The 17,953-nt window shown below is 48.1% G+C and overlaps 1 protein-coding gene across 18 annotated transcripts in view; it reads right to left on the bottom strand.

Annotated features, from left to right (window-relative positions):
- Window positions 1–17,953, bottom strand: part of ZNF536 (zinc finger protein 536) — a 448,340-nt gene that overhangs the window by 153,770 nt on the left and 276,617 nt on the right. For 16 of the 18 annotated variants that reach the window (XM_059877488.1, XM_024979020.2, XM_024979014.2 and 13 more), the window contains 2 exons: window positions 14,389–14,541; window positions 6,093–6,146 (listed from right to left, as the gene is read on the bottom strand). In XM_059877488.1, the coding sequence (XP_059733471.1) occupies window positions 6,093–6,146; window positions 14,389–14,541 (207 nt within the window). The remainder of the gene's footprint in view (window positions 1–6,092; window positions 6,147–14,388; window positions 14,542–17,953) is intronic. The other 2 variants (XM_015475841.3, XM_015475844.3) reach the window with 1 other exon arrangement.

Here is a 17,953-nt window from a genome sequence, read left to right as displayed (position 1 = left end):
GGCAGGAAAGCCTGATAAAGAATTCGTATCCTGGTCCATGGGTTGCTGTAAGGCCTGGGGGATGGCCCGGCAGTGAGAGCTGGCAAAGGTGCCTGCAGGTACTGGATGAGACTCAGGATGCATTTCAAAAATGCACCTGGAAACGATTAAGCGCATCTGGCAAAGGGTGTGCAGAGCATGCATGGGCATCCATCAGCAGGAGCTGCAGAGGGAGAAAGCAGGGCTTCCCTCCACGCCTGGTGGGGTGGGGCTGCCTTTCCTGGCCAACTGCAAGGATGCTTGGGGGATGTGTGTCGATTTCCAAGGGACACACATTTCAAACACTCACTGGAGCAGCGGTTCTCAGACTGTACTGAGAATTAGAACCCCCAAGGGAGTTTAAAACACCCGTCCCGGGACCCAAGGCACAGCAGTTCTGTTTCCCTGGATTCAGGGGAGGGGGGCAGAAGTGGGTGGTTCCGTAGGTGTCCCTGATGATTTTGATGCCAACAGTGTAAATGTTACATTTTGAAAAATCAGAGTGGAACTGCTTGAGGAGCTTTAGAAAGTGCTGATAACTGGTTCCACCTTTACTTCCAGAAGTTCCTGGGGCAGATTGGCCTTTGGGGTTGGCCTGAAGTGGGCAAAGGCCCCCTCACGTGACCCTCTATTGAGCCTGGGTGGAGAACCCCTACAAGGAGCCTCCCTGGGAACTGCCCTTCTAGGTGGATGCTGTGGGACCAAGCGGCAGAGGAGCGAATCTGACCCTCTGGACCCTAGGAGGCGTTTGGAGAGTCTGGGACAGACACAGGATTCTCATCTTGGGACCTTGGCTTCCTTGACCTGTAATGTTGCAAGTTGGAGCACGTGTTCTCTGTGGCATTATGTCAATTCTAAAGGTCGTGTCCAGAGCCAAACCAAGTTTCCTGAATGATGCCAGAGACAAAAATGTCCATACATGTATGCAACTGCACACCCAGAAACACACAGATTCATTCACACAGTCTCTGATGGAATGAGCAAGTCCCTACCCACCAAGTACTGTACTTGGTGCTGGAGACTAAGTGGAGAACCAAAAAGATAAGAGCCCTGCTCTCACAGGGGAGGAGAGGAGACACAGCAGAGCGATTAGAGTGGGAGGCACACCACACACAGTACACACACACACCACATTCACACACAGACACTGTACACATGCCACACATCACACACACACCACACACAACCCACACATTACACACCCCCCCACACACAGCACACACAACACATTACACACCCCACACACCCCACACATTACACACCACACACACACCACACACAACCCACACAACACATTACACACCACGCACACACACACCACACATACCATACATCATGTCACACATACATACCACACACAACCCACACATCACATTACAAACACCACACACACAGACATTGTACAGATACCACACATCACACACACATACCACACACAACCCACACAACATATTACACACCACACACACACACCCCACAGACACTGTACACATATCACACACCACATACACACACACCTCACATCACACATACATACCACACAGCACACACACATACAGATACCACACATACCACACATCACATCACACATACATACCACACACAACCCACACATCACATTACAAACACCACACACACACACAACTCAGCACACACATACACACACACACAGATACCATATACACCCCACATATCACATTACACACACCACACCACACACACACCACACATCACATCACACATACATACTGCACAGCACACACACATACAGATACCACACAATCTCCAACACACACATACCACACACACACACCACACACAACCCACACAACATATTACACACCACACACACACACACCACACATACCACACATCACATCACACATACATACCACATAGCACACACACATATAGATACCACACAATCCCCCACACACACATCACACACACACACACCACACACAACCCACGCATCACATTACAAACACCACACACACATAGCACACATCACACCACACATACCACACACACAACTCAGCACATACACACACAGATACCATATACACCCCACACATCACATCACACACACCACATTACATACACCACACTACACACACCACACATCACACAGACACCACACACATAGCATACAACCACACACACAGAGACACTACATATATACACATACACACATTCACACACACACAGACACCATGCACATACCACACACACTCCACACACACATATACACAGAGACAGAATACACACACCACACAACTACACACACACAGACACCACACATATACCGCACATCACATCACACACCACACACACACATACAGATGCCACACAAACCCCCTACACACACACCACACAACTACACACACAGATACTATATATGTATCATACACATGCAACACACACATTCACACACACAGATACCACACACACACCGCACACACACACACATACACAAAGACATCACATACATACCACAAATCACACACACACACACGTCACACAATGTAGGAGAGGATCTTTTCACTTGACCCACTGCTCTTTTTCCAAGTAGGCTTCGACCTCCACTGTTTCAGGGGAGAAAGACCACAGTTGAGACACAAGGATAGTTCGTTCCTAGTACTTGAGTCTCCAAGGGTCCAGTTCAGTTCAGTTCAGTCGCTCAGTCATGTCCAACTCTTTGTGACCCCATGAATCGCAGCATGCCAGGCCTTCCTGTCCACCACCAACTCCCGGAGTTCACTCAAACTCACGTCCATCGAGTCAGTGATGCCATCCAGCCATCTCATCCTCTGTCGTCCCCTTCTCCTCCTGCTCCTAATCCCTCCCAGCATCAGAGTCTTTTCCAATGAGTCAACTCTTCGCATGAGGTGGCCAAAGTACTGGAGTTTCAGCTTTAGCATCACTCCTTCCAAAGAACACCCAGGACTGACCAGGCCCTGGTAAATTCAGGGCCACTTAATAGAGTCCTCAAGGGCTATTTCGACTGCAGAGGTTCTAGAAAGCCCTCGTGCACTTCCCCTGAGCACATCCTGGAAGAGCCCTCAGCGGTGGGCTTCTCCGTGTGGCTTCACCTCCAAGTTCCTGAGGGGCTTTGTTTAGGTGAATACCCCCCCCACCCAGTCCCCCAGATAAATGCTCCAGAGTGAGTTCCATGGGATAAACCCACAAACTAGATGCTTCAAAAATGAACACAAACCCAGTTTTACTTTCTTTATAATCCCTAATGTGTAATAACCACTATTGCCCTCTGCCTTGAAGCCTTTCCTTGGCTCTCCTGGGCTTCATCATCACAAAGGGGACAAGGAAATGCTTCTGAGACCACTGCCAGCCCCGGCTGGGTGCGTTTCTGGCCAGCAGACCAGGATGGGGGTGGGGGGGGGGGGTGAGCATATCCCCTGGGGAATCCTGGTCGCGCCAGGGATTTGTTTCTACTGCAAACATCCCAGCTGTTGCCCAGCCTCCCTGAGGGCACATTTCGGTATGCTCGGGAGGCAAACGTCTCACAACAGTGGCCTGGACTGTGTGGGAGAAACCATCAGCACATTCAGTGCTCTGAGGTGCAGTCAAGGTCCGCTCTGCAGCTTGCTTGACAGAAAAATGCCGAGTCCCATGCCGGGAGCCACTCCTTAGTCAGCGTCACCCCGTCTGGCCTGCACTAGGCTGGCTTTGACAAAGCCCCAGGCTTCTGCCAAGGGGCGGGTCAGTGGGCCACCCAGCCCTCTTCTACGGGCCGGGCTCTGTGCGAGGCTTGGAAAGGCGTTCTGTGCAGCCCTGTGGCCCAGGCAACCTCAGACCCTGCCAGCAGCTCTGTCCACTTGAATGATTGTCCACTTAGGCCCATAATGAGTCCAAATCTACTCGGGGGATCAGACAACTCGCCCTGGGCCTCCAGGGCAACATGAGCCCTCTGGTCACCTCCATGATGTTTGGGTTCAATATCTTTGCATCTGCTTGTTGAAGGAGCCACACACAGATGCTTTCAGAACCCAAAAGATGATATGTGAAAAAGTGAGGTGGGGGCCACCCCTCTCTCCTGGAGGGGAGCTGTCACCCAATGCCATCAGCAGCGAATACTAGGACCTCTGACTGTGTAAGGAATGTCTCACCTCCAGATTTCTACATGCAATATCCCAGTTATTAAATAATGGCATGCACTTAAACACTTTTTCAAGCCAAGGACCCTACTCTGCAGACTGCATCTGGTCTATGAAACTTGTGTCTGGGAAAAGCACGATGAGTGTTGAGCCCTTCACCCACTGAGGAAAGCAGGATAGACAGTGGGGGCGCCTTTCTGTGGGGAAACTTCTCACAATATGTTAAAGGAATAGGATGTGGTCCCAAACAATGCATTGCCAGAAAAGAAAGTTTTGCTAGAAAAGGCATAATAAATTTAAAAATCACCAGTTCATCATTTCATGGACTAGTGAAATTATTGGAACCATCTTACATTAAACCAGCTACCCACTGACACATGGCATAAGATGTATATTCAATTTTGGAATATCATTGATAACATCTCCAAGTCGTTGTATCATAAATTTTAAGAAATATACGACCAGTGGTTTAATTAGTTCACTGTACCTATTTTTACATGGTCATGTCTTTCATCATTCTGAGCCTCACTTTGCACTTGATATTCGAGGAAACTTCACTGTTCTGGGGAGTTATTCTGGAACTGTTCAGAGCAAGTTCCCTATAGCACTTTTCCAAAGATGACAGGGGGATTCATTTTATTCTCTTTGGAAATCCCTTTATCAAGCTTTTAAGAAGGGCTTCGTGTTTCTAACTTTTGTGTCTGTGTGTTAAACCCCAAAAGTGTCTTTGCTTTTAAGTTGGGTAACCGAATATTTTTCCGTATTTGCATCCTCTATTTGATATTTATTTAGTCTTTCTACATATCTTTACTTAGTTAATACCAGGAGAGATAAATATGGTGGTGCCTTTGCAGCGAAGCTTCAGTACATTAATATAAATTGTACACTAATTCCCCCAAAGCATATATATGTTGTAAACCTGAAGACTTTTCACACAGCTGCTTATTGCTAAACAGTGCCTTGTCCAGAAGGGGACAATCTGTGTCTCTAATTGCTGTCACTGAAGCCGAGATTCATTATGTGACTTTCCCATTAAAATGTGAGCATTAATTTGTATAATGAAATATCACCCACTGCAGTGTTCATTAGCCATGCCCTACTGTATACGGCACATTGTTAGCTACCTAGAAACTGTAGTTAATTTCACTAATGGATATTTCCCTACTTAGTGTTTGGTAGGAAATTTATACTGTAACATTACCTCTTAAACTTTTAAGGAAATTTAAATTCAATCAATTATTTTCAACAAAAGTTTGGGATGTCATTAAGGCAAGAAAAGCAAGGATGGGGGACTGTGGAGGAAGAAAATGGGCTTTTAGTTCATCTTAGAGAAACGATGGAATTTTAATTCAAAACAAAAAGAAAAAACGGAATCATGTCCTTTTGGGCAAGCGGGTCTTTTGTTTTTTCATCATTACGCAGGTGGCTGTCCCCCTCGAAGAACAACAAGTCACACTCTCCTTTTAGAAAAGGAAATGGGAAGCGCGCCCATTTTAACCAATCCTTTTTCTTGAACATTTATTCAAAGTGCTTTTATAAATGTTAAAACAGCCTGGTTACCTGGCCTAGACCAGGAAATACAGACGCATCAAAGGTAAGCGCTGTGTGTGCACATCAGGTGTAAGGCGCCTGGCTTAGGTGGCTGAACTTTCATCCCACCCACATCTGCATACCAGTCGGTGCTTAGTTGAAAGGCAATTTCCAGAAAGGCAGTGGGAGTTTATCTTCTCCATGAGGTCAGCATCTACGCCACCCCACCTTCCACGCTGGGACCAGGGCGCCTCCACCAGCCCCTGTGGCCATGCCCCTGCCTCACCACCTCCCTAAGCTCCTCGTGCGAAGGGTAAACGGAGGCAAGCCGGGTCAAGGGGGCCTCAGGCCAGGCTGAGTTAGGGGAGGGGAGGAGCCAGGGTGCACAGTACTTCCCTTTTAAATCGCCGAAAGGCTGCGTCAACACACCTTGTGGGTACAAGTCACCTCCTTTCCTCCCGCTGGTTATGGTGTGGACACACGCTGTCAAAGAAATGTTGCATTAATTCCCTAAAACAAGCCAAAAGTTCACCCAGAACAGTAAAAATAGCAGTACAGCACAGTGGTTAAAAGAATGGGATTCTAAACAAGGCAGGTCTGAATTACGGTCTGTAGTCAATGCTGGGCAACTCCGAGTAGGTAACCTCACGTCTCTGAGGCTCAGCTCCCTCCCTTGCAAGGGGGATGAGGAGGGGAGGAGACGTGGGGGTGGGATGGGAGGGGTGGAACCTGGTCTCCAAGGTGCTGTGAGGATTAAGGGGTGAATAACAATAATCCATGAGCAGTGAGCCCCACTTAGCACAGCGTTTGCTCATAGGAGTGCACAGAAAGTGAGGGACAGTGACTACCCCTGTCGTTGCTGGATTACCCTCGTTGGCTGAATTTTTCTGCGGCAGTCGGTTGCTGTCATGCTGTGTAGACAGCCTCAGTCATGAAGCAAGAAAACCCCCAGGGTCTGCCTCTCCCCCAGGGGGGGCTCTCGCCCCCTCTCACCCCCTTCTCACCCCCACCGTTTCCTTCAGACCCATCAGGCAACGGACACTCATGCCTGGTGCCAAGAATGCAGGTGAGACCCGAGGAGGGCACCCTGTGCGTCCCACCCAGCCGCCGCATCATGGAGGAAGCACCCAGAAGGCTGGGCAGTGCTGGGCATGCCCCTTAGCCCACCCTGAGATCCCCAGAGAACCACTGCTGGCTTCCCTGTGCAAATCTAGTCCCATAAAGAGGTTCCCAACTCTGGGCCAGAGCCGCACATGCAGCAAATCAAAACCAGATTAATAAACCACGCGCATACTTTGAGAGGGGACAAAAACTAATGAGATTTATTTTTAATTAGTCTCTGAACTTTAGTGCCTCCAAGTTTTCATGAGTGAGGTTGCTTAGCACATTTCTCGGTACTGGTCATTCCTGAGACAGCAGGCATCACCTTGGACACCCAACACACAGGTGGGCCAACACATGGGGTGTTATATCCTTCTGGGGCTTGTGGGGAACGCAACCCCTCCAGCCTTTCAGGAACTGATCAGTACCTGCCAATCTCCTGCACAAAACAGACACACTGGACCCCTCAGGGTATCCCCAAGGTGCTCCCTGGAGGAAGGGGAAGTGAGGAAATGGATGGAGTGCTTTTGGAGGCAGCTGTTAATGAAATGACAGGCTGGCCTCAGTCAAGGGCAACCTGGGGGCCTCCCTGCCTCCTGCTACATGGATGACTAAGTGTTTGCTGATGCATCTCTGCAATGGTTACTTTTATGCATCAACTCGATAGGGCCACAGGTTGCCCAAATGTTTGGTCAAACACTATTCTGGATGTGCCTGTGAGGGTATTTCTGGACGAGATTAACATTTGAAGTGTAGACTGAGAAAGAAGATTGCCTTCCCCAGTGTGGGGGCGGGGGGGGTGGGGCGCCTTACCCAATCTGCTGAAGTCTTGAATAGAACAAATCTGAACAGGGAGCTCTCTCTTTGAGCTGGGAGGCTAGTCTTCTCCTGTCTTGGGACTCCATCTCAGACTAGGACTTAAACATCAGCCCTCTTGCTTTCCAAGCCTTTGGATTCAGATGGGAATTTACACCATCCCCTGTCCTGGGCCTCCAGCTGCTGGCTGCAGGTCATGGGGTGTTATATCCTTCTGGGGCTTGTGGGGAAGGCAGACCCCTCCAGCCTTTCAGGAACTGATCAGTACCTGCCAATCTCCTGCACAAAACAGACACACTGGACCCTTAATCAGCCTCCATAATCAAGTGAGCCAATTCCTTATAATAAAGATCTCTCTCTTTCTCTCTCTCTCTATATATAATGTATATAGATGTGATTATATACATATATATGTAGATATATATAGATATGTGTGTATATGCATATTGATGTGTATATTATGTATATAATCAATTGAGCCAATTCTTTATAACAAAGACCTCTCTCTATATATATACATATTAGGTATACAGATGTATATATGTGTGTGTATATATATAGATATATATGTATATGTATATTGATGTATGTATGTATATAATCAAGTGAGCCAATTCCTTATAATAAAGACCTCTCTCTTTCTCTATATATATACATTCAGTTCAGTTCAGTCGCTCAGTCGTGTCCGACTCTTTGCGACCCCATGAATTGCAGCATGCCAGGCCTCCCTGTCCATCACCAACTCCCGGAGTTCACTCAAACTCACGTCCATCAAGTCGGTGATGCCATCCAGCCGTCTCATCTTCTGTCATCCCCTTCTCCCCTGCCCCCAATCCCTCCCAGCATCAGAGTCTTTTCCAATGAGTCAACTCTTCGCATGAGGTGGCCAAAGTACTGGAGTTTCAGCTTTAGCATCATTCCTTCCAAAGAACACCCAGGGCTGATCTCCTTCAGAATGGACTGGTTGGACCTCCTTGCAGTCCAAGGGACTCTCAAGAGTCTATTAGGTATAGGTATATAGACATATATATATACATACATACATATATATAAGGGTTTCCCTTGTGGCTCAGCTGGTAAAGAATCCACCCTCAATGTGGGAGACCTGGGTTCGATCCCTGGGTTAGGAAGATCCCCTGGAAAAGGCAAAGACTACCCACTCCAGTATTCTGGCTGGAGAATTCCATGGACTGTTTAGTCCATGGGGTCGCACAGAGTCAGACACGACTGAGCGACTTTCACTTTCAGATATATATAGATAGGTGTGTATATGTATATTGATGTGTATATATGTATATAGGGCTTCTCCAGTGGCTCAGCGGTAAAGACTCTGCCTCCAGTGCAGGAGTCAGAGGAGATGCAGGTTCAATCCCTAGGTCAGGAAGATCTCCTGGAGGAGGGCACAGCAACCCACTCCAGTATTCTTGCCTGGAGAATCCCCATGGAAAGAGGAGCCTGGAGGGCTACAGTCCTTAAGAGTCGAAAAGAGTGGACATGACTGAAGCGACATAGCATGCACACTTAGCATGCAAACTTATGTATACTGATGTGTGTATATACATACGTATTTATTGTTGTTCAGTTGCTAAGACATATCTGACTCTTTGCGGTCACATAGACTGCAACATGCCAGGCTTCTCTGTCCTTCATTATGTCCCAGAATTTGTTCAAACTCATGTTCATTGAGTCGCTGATGCCAACCAACCATCTCATCCTCTGTCACCCCCTTCTCCTCCTGCCCTCTCTCTCTCTCTCTCTCTCTATATATATATATAAATAAGTGAAAGTGGAGAGTGAAAAAGTTGGCTTAAAGCTCAACATTCAGAAAACGAAGATCATGGCATCCGGTCCCACCACTTCATGGGAAATAAATGGGGAAACAGTGGAAACAGTGTCAGACTTTATTTTTCTGGGTTCCAAAATCACTACAGACGGTGACTGCAGCCATGAAATTAAAAGACACTTACTCCTTGGAAGGAAAGTTATGGCCAACCCAGATAGCATATTCAAAAGCGAGACATTACTTTGCCAACAAAGGTTCGTCTACTCAAGGCTATGGTTTTTCCTGTGGTCATGTATGGATGTGAGAGTTGGACTGTGAAGAAGGCTGAGCGCCGAGGAATTGATGCTTTTGAACTGTGGTGTTGGAAAAGACTCTTGAGAGTCCCTTGGACTGCAAGAACATCCAACCAGTTCATTCTGAAGAAGATCAGCCCTAGGATTTCTTTGGAGGGAATGATGCTAAAGCTGAAACTCCAGTACTTTGGCCACCTCATGCGAAGACTTGATTCATTGGAAAAGACCCTGATGCTGGGAGGGATTGGGGGCAGGAGGAGAAGGGGACGACAGAGGATGAGATGGCTGGATGGCATCACTGACTCGATGGACGTGAGTCTGAGTGAACTCCGGGAGTTGGTGATGGATAGGGAGGCCTGGCGTGCCACGATTCATGGGGTCGCAAAGAGTTGGACACGACTGAGCGACTGATATGATCTGATATAAAAGGTCTTCCCTGGTGGCTCAGACAGTAAAGAATTTGCCTGCAATGCAGGAGAGAGACCTGGGTTCAATCAATCCCTGGGGGAGGAAATGGCAACCCACTCCAGTATTCTTGCCTGGAGAATCTCATGGACAGAGGAGCCTAGTGGGCTACAGTCCATATGGTTGCAAAGAGTCAGACACAACTGAAGTGACTTAGCATGCATGGACACACAAATATATATGTATATATGTGTATATGTTGCATAGATGTATATAGACGTGTATATGTATATATAAATGTATATGTATTAGATTGATGTGTCTACACATGTATATGTACACAGATGTGTCTATATAGATATAGATATATAGATACATATATATGTATATAGATTGTGTACAGCTGTTTCCCTGGAGAGCCCTAACCGACACAGTCTTTTTACTGTCTGGCTCTGAATTCCAGTCACCAGCAGTGTGCTCTAGTAGACAAATCAGACACGTCTAGTGATTTGGTCCTAATCAGCCAGGCTTTCAAACAGGAGAGGAGTTCCGCCTTCCCTAGGTGGAATCAGCAACCCACATCTTCCCTGCAGTAGCCAGAGTGGGGCAGCTGAGGATCTGAGGGTCCTCTGGGTGCTCCTCTCTGTTCCCCATAGATCTGGCTGGAGCTCAGCGGCAGCTGAAATGTTCTAGCTCCCTGCAGGCTCTCAGAGAAGGTGATGGCACCCCACTCCAGTACTCTTGCCTGGAAGGTCCCATGGGCGGAGGAGCCTGGTGGGCTGCAGTCCATGGGGTCGCAAAGAGTCAGACACGACTGAGCGACTTCACTTTCACTTTTCGCTTTCATGTATTGGAGAAGGAAATGGCAACCCACTCCAGTGTTCTTGCCTGGAGAATCCCAGGGACGGGGGAGCCTAGTGGGCTGCCATCTATGGGGTCGCACAGAGTCGAACACGACTGAAGCGACTTAGCAGCAGCAGGTTCTGCCCAGCCCCCAGGTGTTCAGAGCAACCTGACTGGTGCATCTGCTCAGAACCTCTCTAATAGACAGGTGTTGGAGAAGAAGAGCAGTAATTGAGCTAATGTAGCGGAGTTAAAAAAAGGAAAGTGTTTTTTTTTTTTTAATCAGTTGATGTTATACGATCAAAACTTCCCACAGAGATGGGGTAGGACAGAAAGATACAGAGAATGTACCACCTCATATCCTGACCAATTAAAATATATTTATTACACATCAGAGTTTTAATGTGCTTATATGGGTTCATTATAAAAAAACTTCAAAAGATGGCATTTCGGAAAACAACTGTTCTATTTTGGAGACTGCTGTCCTCTGACCATGTCATCTGGAAACACAAAACCACAAAGAGAGAGGGGAAGGCAGCCCAGGACATCTCCACAACTGGGGCCCCTATTAACTCATTCATTAACAAACCACTTGATTTTGATTTTTAATTACTCGCGTAATCTACGCTTTTACATTGTCATAATGTTTGTTTACTTTGGTGATTTATAACATGTAACACTTTCTGTTCAAAAGCACAACTGTAAGCATTTTCCAACTTCTTTGTTCTTTGATAAAAAGGAAATTGATCTTTATCTGGTTACCATTCTGCCTTTCAAACCTGCAAATTCTGCTTCCAAGGAGGGCCGGTGTGATGTTTCCATGACTTCGTTCATTTTCAACCTTATTCTGGGAAGTTTCCAGAATGCCTCTGTCCACGGCCCTATGTCACTTCTCTCAATGTCACCAAAGACTGTTGGTCACAAACTTCAGAAGTTTATGAGGCAAAAGAAGCAGAAGTTTGGACAAATACAGTCTTCCTCAAACTTTTATACTTTCAAAAGCAGTATCCGTTTGTTTCTACTCAGGTTCAGCAAGACTTCTTTCTGCTGGCTTCAGTCCTAACTTACCAGGAAGATTCTCTGGCATTTCCACATAAACCACAGTCCAGCTGAGGGTGGGTGGGGGCCCCTGGGTCGGCAGAGCTCCTGGTTGGGAGACACCGCCTCTTTCCTTCCTGACCCACACTAACCCTGGCAGGGCCAGTCTCACCTGCAGTGAGCCATCACCTACCTGGGAAACCTGGCCCGGAGCCTGTATCTACATCACGAGAAAGGGCAGAACCACAGCACCTCCCTGGTCAGGTCTCTACACCCCTGTAGACAGCAGGACGGTGGATGCCCTGGTGGACTGTCTCCCACAGCCTGGCAGTCTGTGGGTCCCCCAGCCATAACACTGGGGACCCTAGATACAACCTGAGGAGGAAGGTGGACATTGGTGTGGTTGCAAAAGCTGTCTTGTCCTGAGCCCTTTCACTGGGATGAGTCCACTGAGAAGGGGACATGGGTGCCACTCTGAAGGTGAGGGCACAAGCCGGCGGGTGACCTATCTTACAGAGAAGTGCAAAGGCCCTGAGCTCCATCCCCACCCATGCATCTAGCACCTATAGGGTGGCTGCCACATGGTAGCTTCTGACCAGCTCGTGTGTGCAGGGGGTCTTTCTAGAAGGACCACAGTTTCCTAGGGAAGAGTCCAGGTTCCCCACTGCACTCATCCACTCCATGCTACCCAGCATAGAGCAGGCACTGAAGGAGAAGGGTCACTCACTTATTTGGTCTGTCATTCAAGCTCTCAAATAAATGCACTGCCTCTGCTAAGCTATAGCTCACTGGAAGGTACTCTTGCAGGCCTGGGATTCTATAGCAGAATATTACCACCCTCACATTCTACTTGGTGGAAGATAAACAACACATAAGGAAATGAACTGAACTGAACAAGATAATTTCACAAGGTGCTAAGTCGATGAAAAAAATAATGCAGGGGCACAAGGGATATTTCAGGCAGGGTAGTTAGGCATGGCCCCTCTCAAGAGATCACGTGAAGCTAAGCCCCCAGTTACACTTGGAGGAAGAACAGTCCAGGGGGAGGGGGCAGTAGGTGCAGAGGTCCTGCCGCAGAAGCAAGGCCTCTTGCACAGGAGGAACAGGAAGACGGCAGTGGGGTCACAGGGAGGTGATGAAGGTCAAGATGGTCGGATCCCATGGACCCCAGAGGGTGAGAGAGCCTGCTGCATCATCAGTGCATGTTAGGAGTCCTCTCTTGCCTTGGGGTGACCCCATGAGAGAAGTGCTCCAGGACAGGGAGGGACAGTGGTGATGCCAAGTGTACCCAGGCTGCATATAAAGATGGCAGCCCGTACCCACTGCCCATGACCACCTGTCCTCAGGACACTGGGTGGCAGGAAGACATGTGGGCATGGGTGAGGGTCCAGGTGAGGGCTCCCTGTCTTCCACAGCCTGCTGAACATGAGGCCTGTATGCACTAAATATCATGCACAACCCTGAGCTTTATTGATTCCTTGGGAAACAGACCACAATTATTTTTGAAAATAGATGGCATATTTGTCTATCCTCTGAAGCAGCTCATACTCCAATAGATAATGTGTCAGGAGAAAAATCAAAGAAAATGGAGGTGTCCATATCTCAGATAGATTTTTTTTCTGTATTGGCAATGTGCAAACAACTAGCAGAAAAGCGAACAAGAACCATGACCGAGGCTCGAGGCAGAGGAACCAAGAGAAGCCCTCACCGTGAGGGGCTCAGGCACTGCCAACACATGGGAGATGACAGCAGCAGTCCAGAGGCTCGGGTAAGAGCATCTCAATCCTTCTTTTGAGGAGACCCAACCATGGGGTCGCTATGAGTCGGATACGACTGAGCGACTTCACTTTCGCTTTTCACTTTCATGCATTGGAGAAGGAAATGGCAACCCACTCCAGTGTTCTTGCCTGGAGAATCCCAGGGACGGGGGAGCCTACTGGGCTGCCGTCTATGGGGTCACACAGAGTCGGACATGACTGAAGTGACTTAGCAGCAGCAATGGAGAGCTACCCATTCCCCTCATCATCTGTCCAAGTCCCAGGTGTGGGCGCGTAACCCCAAGGGGCCAGAAGCCAGCCTGCCTTCAAAGACCTCCTGCATGACCTGTATCTTTACAGTTGGAGCTGGGTTCTCGTCATCTGCACCTGAAAGATCCCTGGTCCAGATGAGGATGTAGGAGGTGCGACTTCAGTACAGCAGAAGGACACCATAAGCAAAACGTTTCCGTGCCTCGGACAAAGCGCCATCACCCAAACCTGGACCACGGGAGACCCACATCCACACGCCATGTGTCATTCAGGAGGGTGAGTGTGGGGCAGAGAACTAGGTTGTTAGGCTCAGTTCAGACCCAGACAGTGGTACACAGACCGGCCCACTAGGCTAGACCTGGGACAGGAGCGCAGCAGCCTGGGACACCTCCTCCGAGCTGTGCACCCAGAGTTCTCACCTGTGTGTATCCTCAGGTGGACCTTTAGGTGATGGGATGTCCGGAAGGTTTTCCCACAGTATGGGCAGTCCTTCATGGCTGATCCTAGGCTCCTGTCACGAAGCAGTGCGGGCTGCTGGACGCCGGCCGATCTCCCAGCCTCCTCGCCAATGTCTGCAGCGGAGGAGAAACGTTCTCACATCACTTCAGCACATGTCAGAAGTTGTTCGCACCAAAACTGCTAACACCACACAAAGTTAAACATGTCAATACTACACCTGTCTATTTCATTCTTTAAATCTGACAGAATGCTGACAATTCATGTATTTTCTTGTTATTCTCTTAAATTATTTCATCTTTCCTATCATCATTTTAAGCAGCATATGGTACCTTTATATTGAACTGAATTAAACAAGAAAAGAAACAGCTGTGTCAGCAGCTGGTTTGATTTCTTCTTTTGCTTAGCTCCTATTAAGTATTTTTTTGCAAAAGTTTAAAAATGTTGGTGTTTGTTGAATTTGATTAATTTGTAATATGGAGTAGCTGGAGAGTTTGCTATAGTATCGAAATCACATTTGCATTATATCAAGCAACAAATGGAAAAAAATGTGTTTCGGCTGAGTCCCTAAGACATGCAGACATACAGCTATTTTGGGATAGGAAAGAAAATTATCCCAAACTGATCATTTCTTCCTTGTAGAGTCTTGCCTCCATCGCTGGCTGGTGTAATCTCATGAAAGAGAGAAGAAAAAGTATGGAAATGTGGTTCCACAATTAGCCCATGATAAACATATAGTGACATATTCAAAGTCATGTGCAGAAACTCAGCTGCAAAACTCCCATAAACTTAGAGCACCACAGTTAAATCTTTGTGCAGTGACTTGAGAACTTCCTCTGTAAAGTATCAATACAAATTTTCCTTCCTGCTGTTATTTGTTATGTAACCCAAACCATTAGAAAACGGAATAAAATTTACATACGGCTGCCTTCTGCACAGAAATGATGGGACATAATAGTAAATAAAACTGTGAAAATATCTAGTGGTTGGAGGATATGTTATTGCAACACCCGAGGCCTGACATCACATTGCCAAGGAGGCGACATCAGGGGAGCGGGGTAGGAGCTGGGAATCTTGCCTCGAGAAGGGGAGGCACGCAAGCCTTCTCCTCTGGCCTCCCCACAGGGCTGGAGGCCACTGCCTGGCACAGAACCCAAGCCCCCAAGGCTGGCAGGGTCCTGGCCGCAGCTTCTGGCCCACCCTCCAGGCCTCGCGGTAGATTCACTATGAGAACAAGGGCACTTTCTGGGATAATAAGCAGACCTGCGAGTACCGCAGAGAGCAAAATAAACAAGATTTGTACCTTCCAAGCAATGGAAAATGCAAATTGCTTTTATTCTTCAACATCCGTTCCTGGTGTTCTCTGCTCACAGCCAAAAGGGACAGACTTACAGGCCATGAACAAGGTGAAGGCAATCGCACTTAATTCTAATCTGGATGTTTGCTCGGAACAACCGTGGAACGCTTTGGCTTCAAGCATCCTCTGTGCATTCGGACTGTGTGCCGCCCTGGAAAGTTTCCTGGAAGGCTCGCTTTGACTCCTATTCTCCCCAACTCTTCTAACCACCCTTGGAAAAGAGTTGTTCAAAGGGTCTAATTGCCCAGCTCTTTTTCTCCTCAAAATGTTACGTGGGTAGGAGGGCTCTGTTCATCCACATCTAGAGCCCACCTGACCTACCACTAGCTTTGTGGTTTGTCCACAAGACTGTGGAAAGACTTCCAGAGATGGCTACGGATAAGGCCAAGCAGGCACAAAGGGGGCTCTCAAGATCACAGCAGACAAACGCCCCACATGCATTCATAGCAGGCAGCCCCACGTCCACAGGTCACATCCACGAGCACTGCCGCCACCGCTGTGTTAAAAGAACCAGTGTGCCAACAGTCCAGGAGGAAAATGGCCAGACACCAGATGCCCATTCCAAGCCAACCACATCCTAGGTATAAACAACTGGTGGGCCAACTCTTACCCATCTCGCTGTACGCCCACAGCCACCCCAACACCAAACCTGTTGCAGTTGCCCTCCCAGCATAACTCAGTTTATCTTTTGTATGATCACGAGGTCAGCTTAAAATAACAATGAGCCTGATTAAATTTCTGCCCAACTGCTCCCTGCAATGGGGTTAAGATATCCTATTTAAGTTAGGATGTCACGAGCTGTCATTTGAATGATGAACAAAACTAAGTGCTGACTTCAGGACAGGAGGAGGCAGGTGTGGGCTTTTGACGCTGCATCCCTGCCCTTCCCCGTGTCCCACTATCAGCAGTCCAGCACCTCCCCTAGACCCTCCTCCATCAGAGCCTCTGGGGAACAGTCCAACAGAGGAGAATAGAGAGTGTGGGGAATGCATTTCCACTGCAGCTTTTGGTGAGCCCTGGCCCAGGGCATGCTATAGATAAATAGACAGATAAAGCCACCACCATGCGCTCCCACAGGCTTTACAGGAAGGTGAGGATGAGCTGCGTCCCACTATATGTCACTCTAAGTGATGGCCTGTATCTGTTTTCCTTTTATCTTTCTATCTTGGATATGTGTGGCCCAATAAAAAGAATAAATTTGTAAGATAAACAGCTTTCTTTGCAGATTTAAGAGTCTAATTTTCACTTTACACAGAATTTTTTTTCCCCCCTTGGAGGGCCAGAAGGCCTATGGCGTTTACTCTTAGACTAATCCAAGTAGAAAAACAAACTTGAGTGAGGATGAAGGGGAATTGTGGGTGGTCCCAGGAAGTGTCCGGAGAGGCTGGAAGCCAAGTACCGTCAGTGATGGTGGAGGAAGGCCCACCCGGCGGCACACTCCCAGGGCCTGTGTGTGAGTCCCTGCCTACACATGGATGGGTACCGTTAAACAAGGTGTGTTAGACTAGGCCCCGCCCCACTGAGAACCCAAGAGGCTGGCTCAGAGGGGAAGATGAGGCTGTTCTCTTGTTCCTTCTCTCCCCAGGGTGCAGAAGCACTAGCAGCTGTCTTTTTGCAAGACTCTGTGCCCCCACACAGCCAGCCAAGGACACATCCATGGTCCTGCTTATGGACAGACCAGTCCTTCCCCAGCCCTCTAGGAAAGAGACGACAGAAGGGAAGCAGCATTATAAAAAAGACACGTGTGACCCTTTTTCAGGCCACATGTGGACCGCTTTTGTTTTGTTTTTTTATATATTCCGTTTTCTAAACTCTGCAGTCTCTCTTCTCTCTGATCAAACACTCGCTCTAAGTGTGCTGAGTGGAACGAAGCTGGGCATTTGAGGAGAGGTGGGCCTCAGACTCGCTGTCTGCTCCTCCTGCTCCGCTGTGAAAGCACCGCGGCCAGCTCCTCGAGGCTGGGGTGTCCCCAAGAGTGGGGACACCCGATTGCAGGCAACACAGCCTCAGCCTGAGTGTGCCCTGGGCCTCACAATATGGGGAAATAGCTGAGAAGTAGCTCCTGGGACCTCTGTTTCTTTTCCTGACCCCACTAAATAATATGCAATCTATTCTTCAGAAGTGGATATCTTACATAATGGCAGCAAATAATATTCCAGAGGAACACAGAC

Source organism: Bos taurus, chromosome 18 (assembly GCF_002263795.3).
Source record: "Bos taurus isolate L1 Dominette 01449 registration number 42190680 breed Hereford chromosome 18, ARS-UCD2.0, whole genome shotgun sequence".
Taxonomy (NCBI): domain Eukaryota; kingdom Metazoa; phylum Chordata; class Mammalia; order Artiodactyla; family Bovidae; genus Bos; species Bos taurus.
This window is presented reverse-complemented; position numbering and strand designations above follow the sequence as displayed.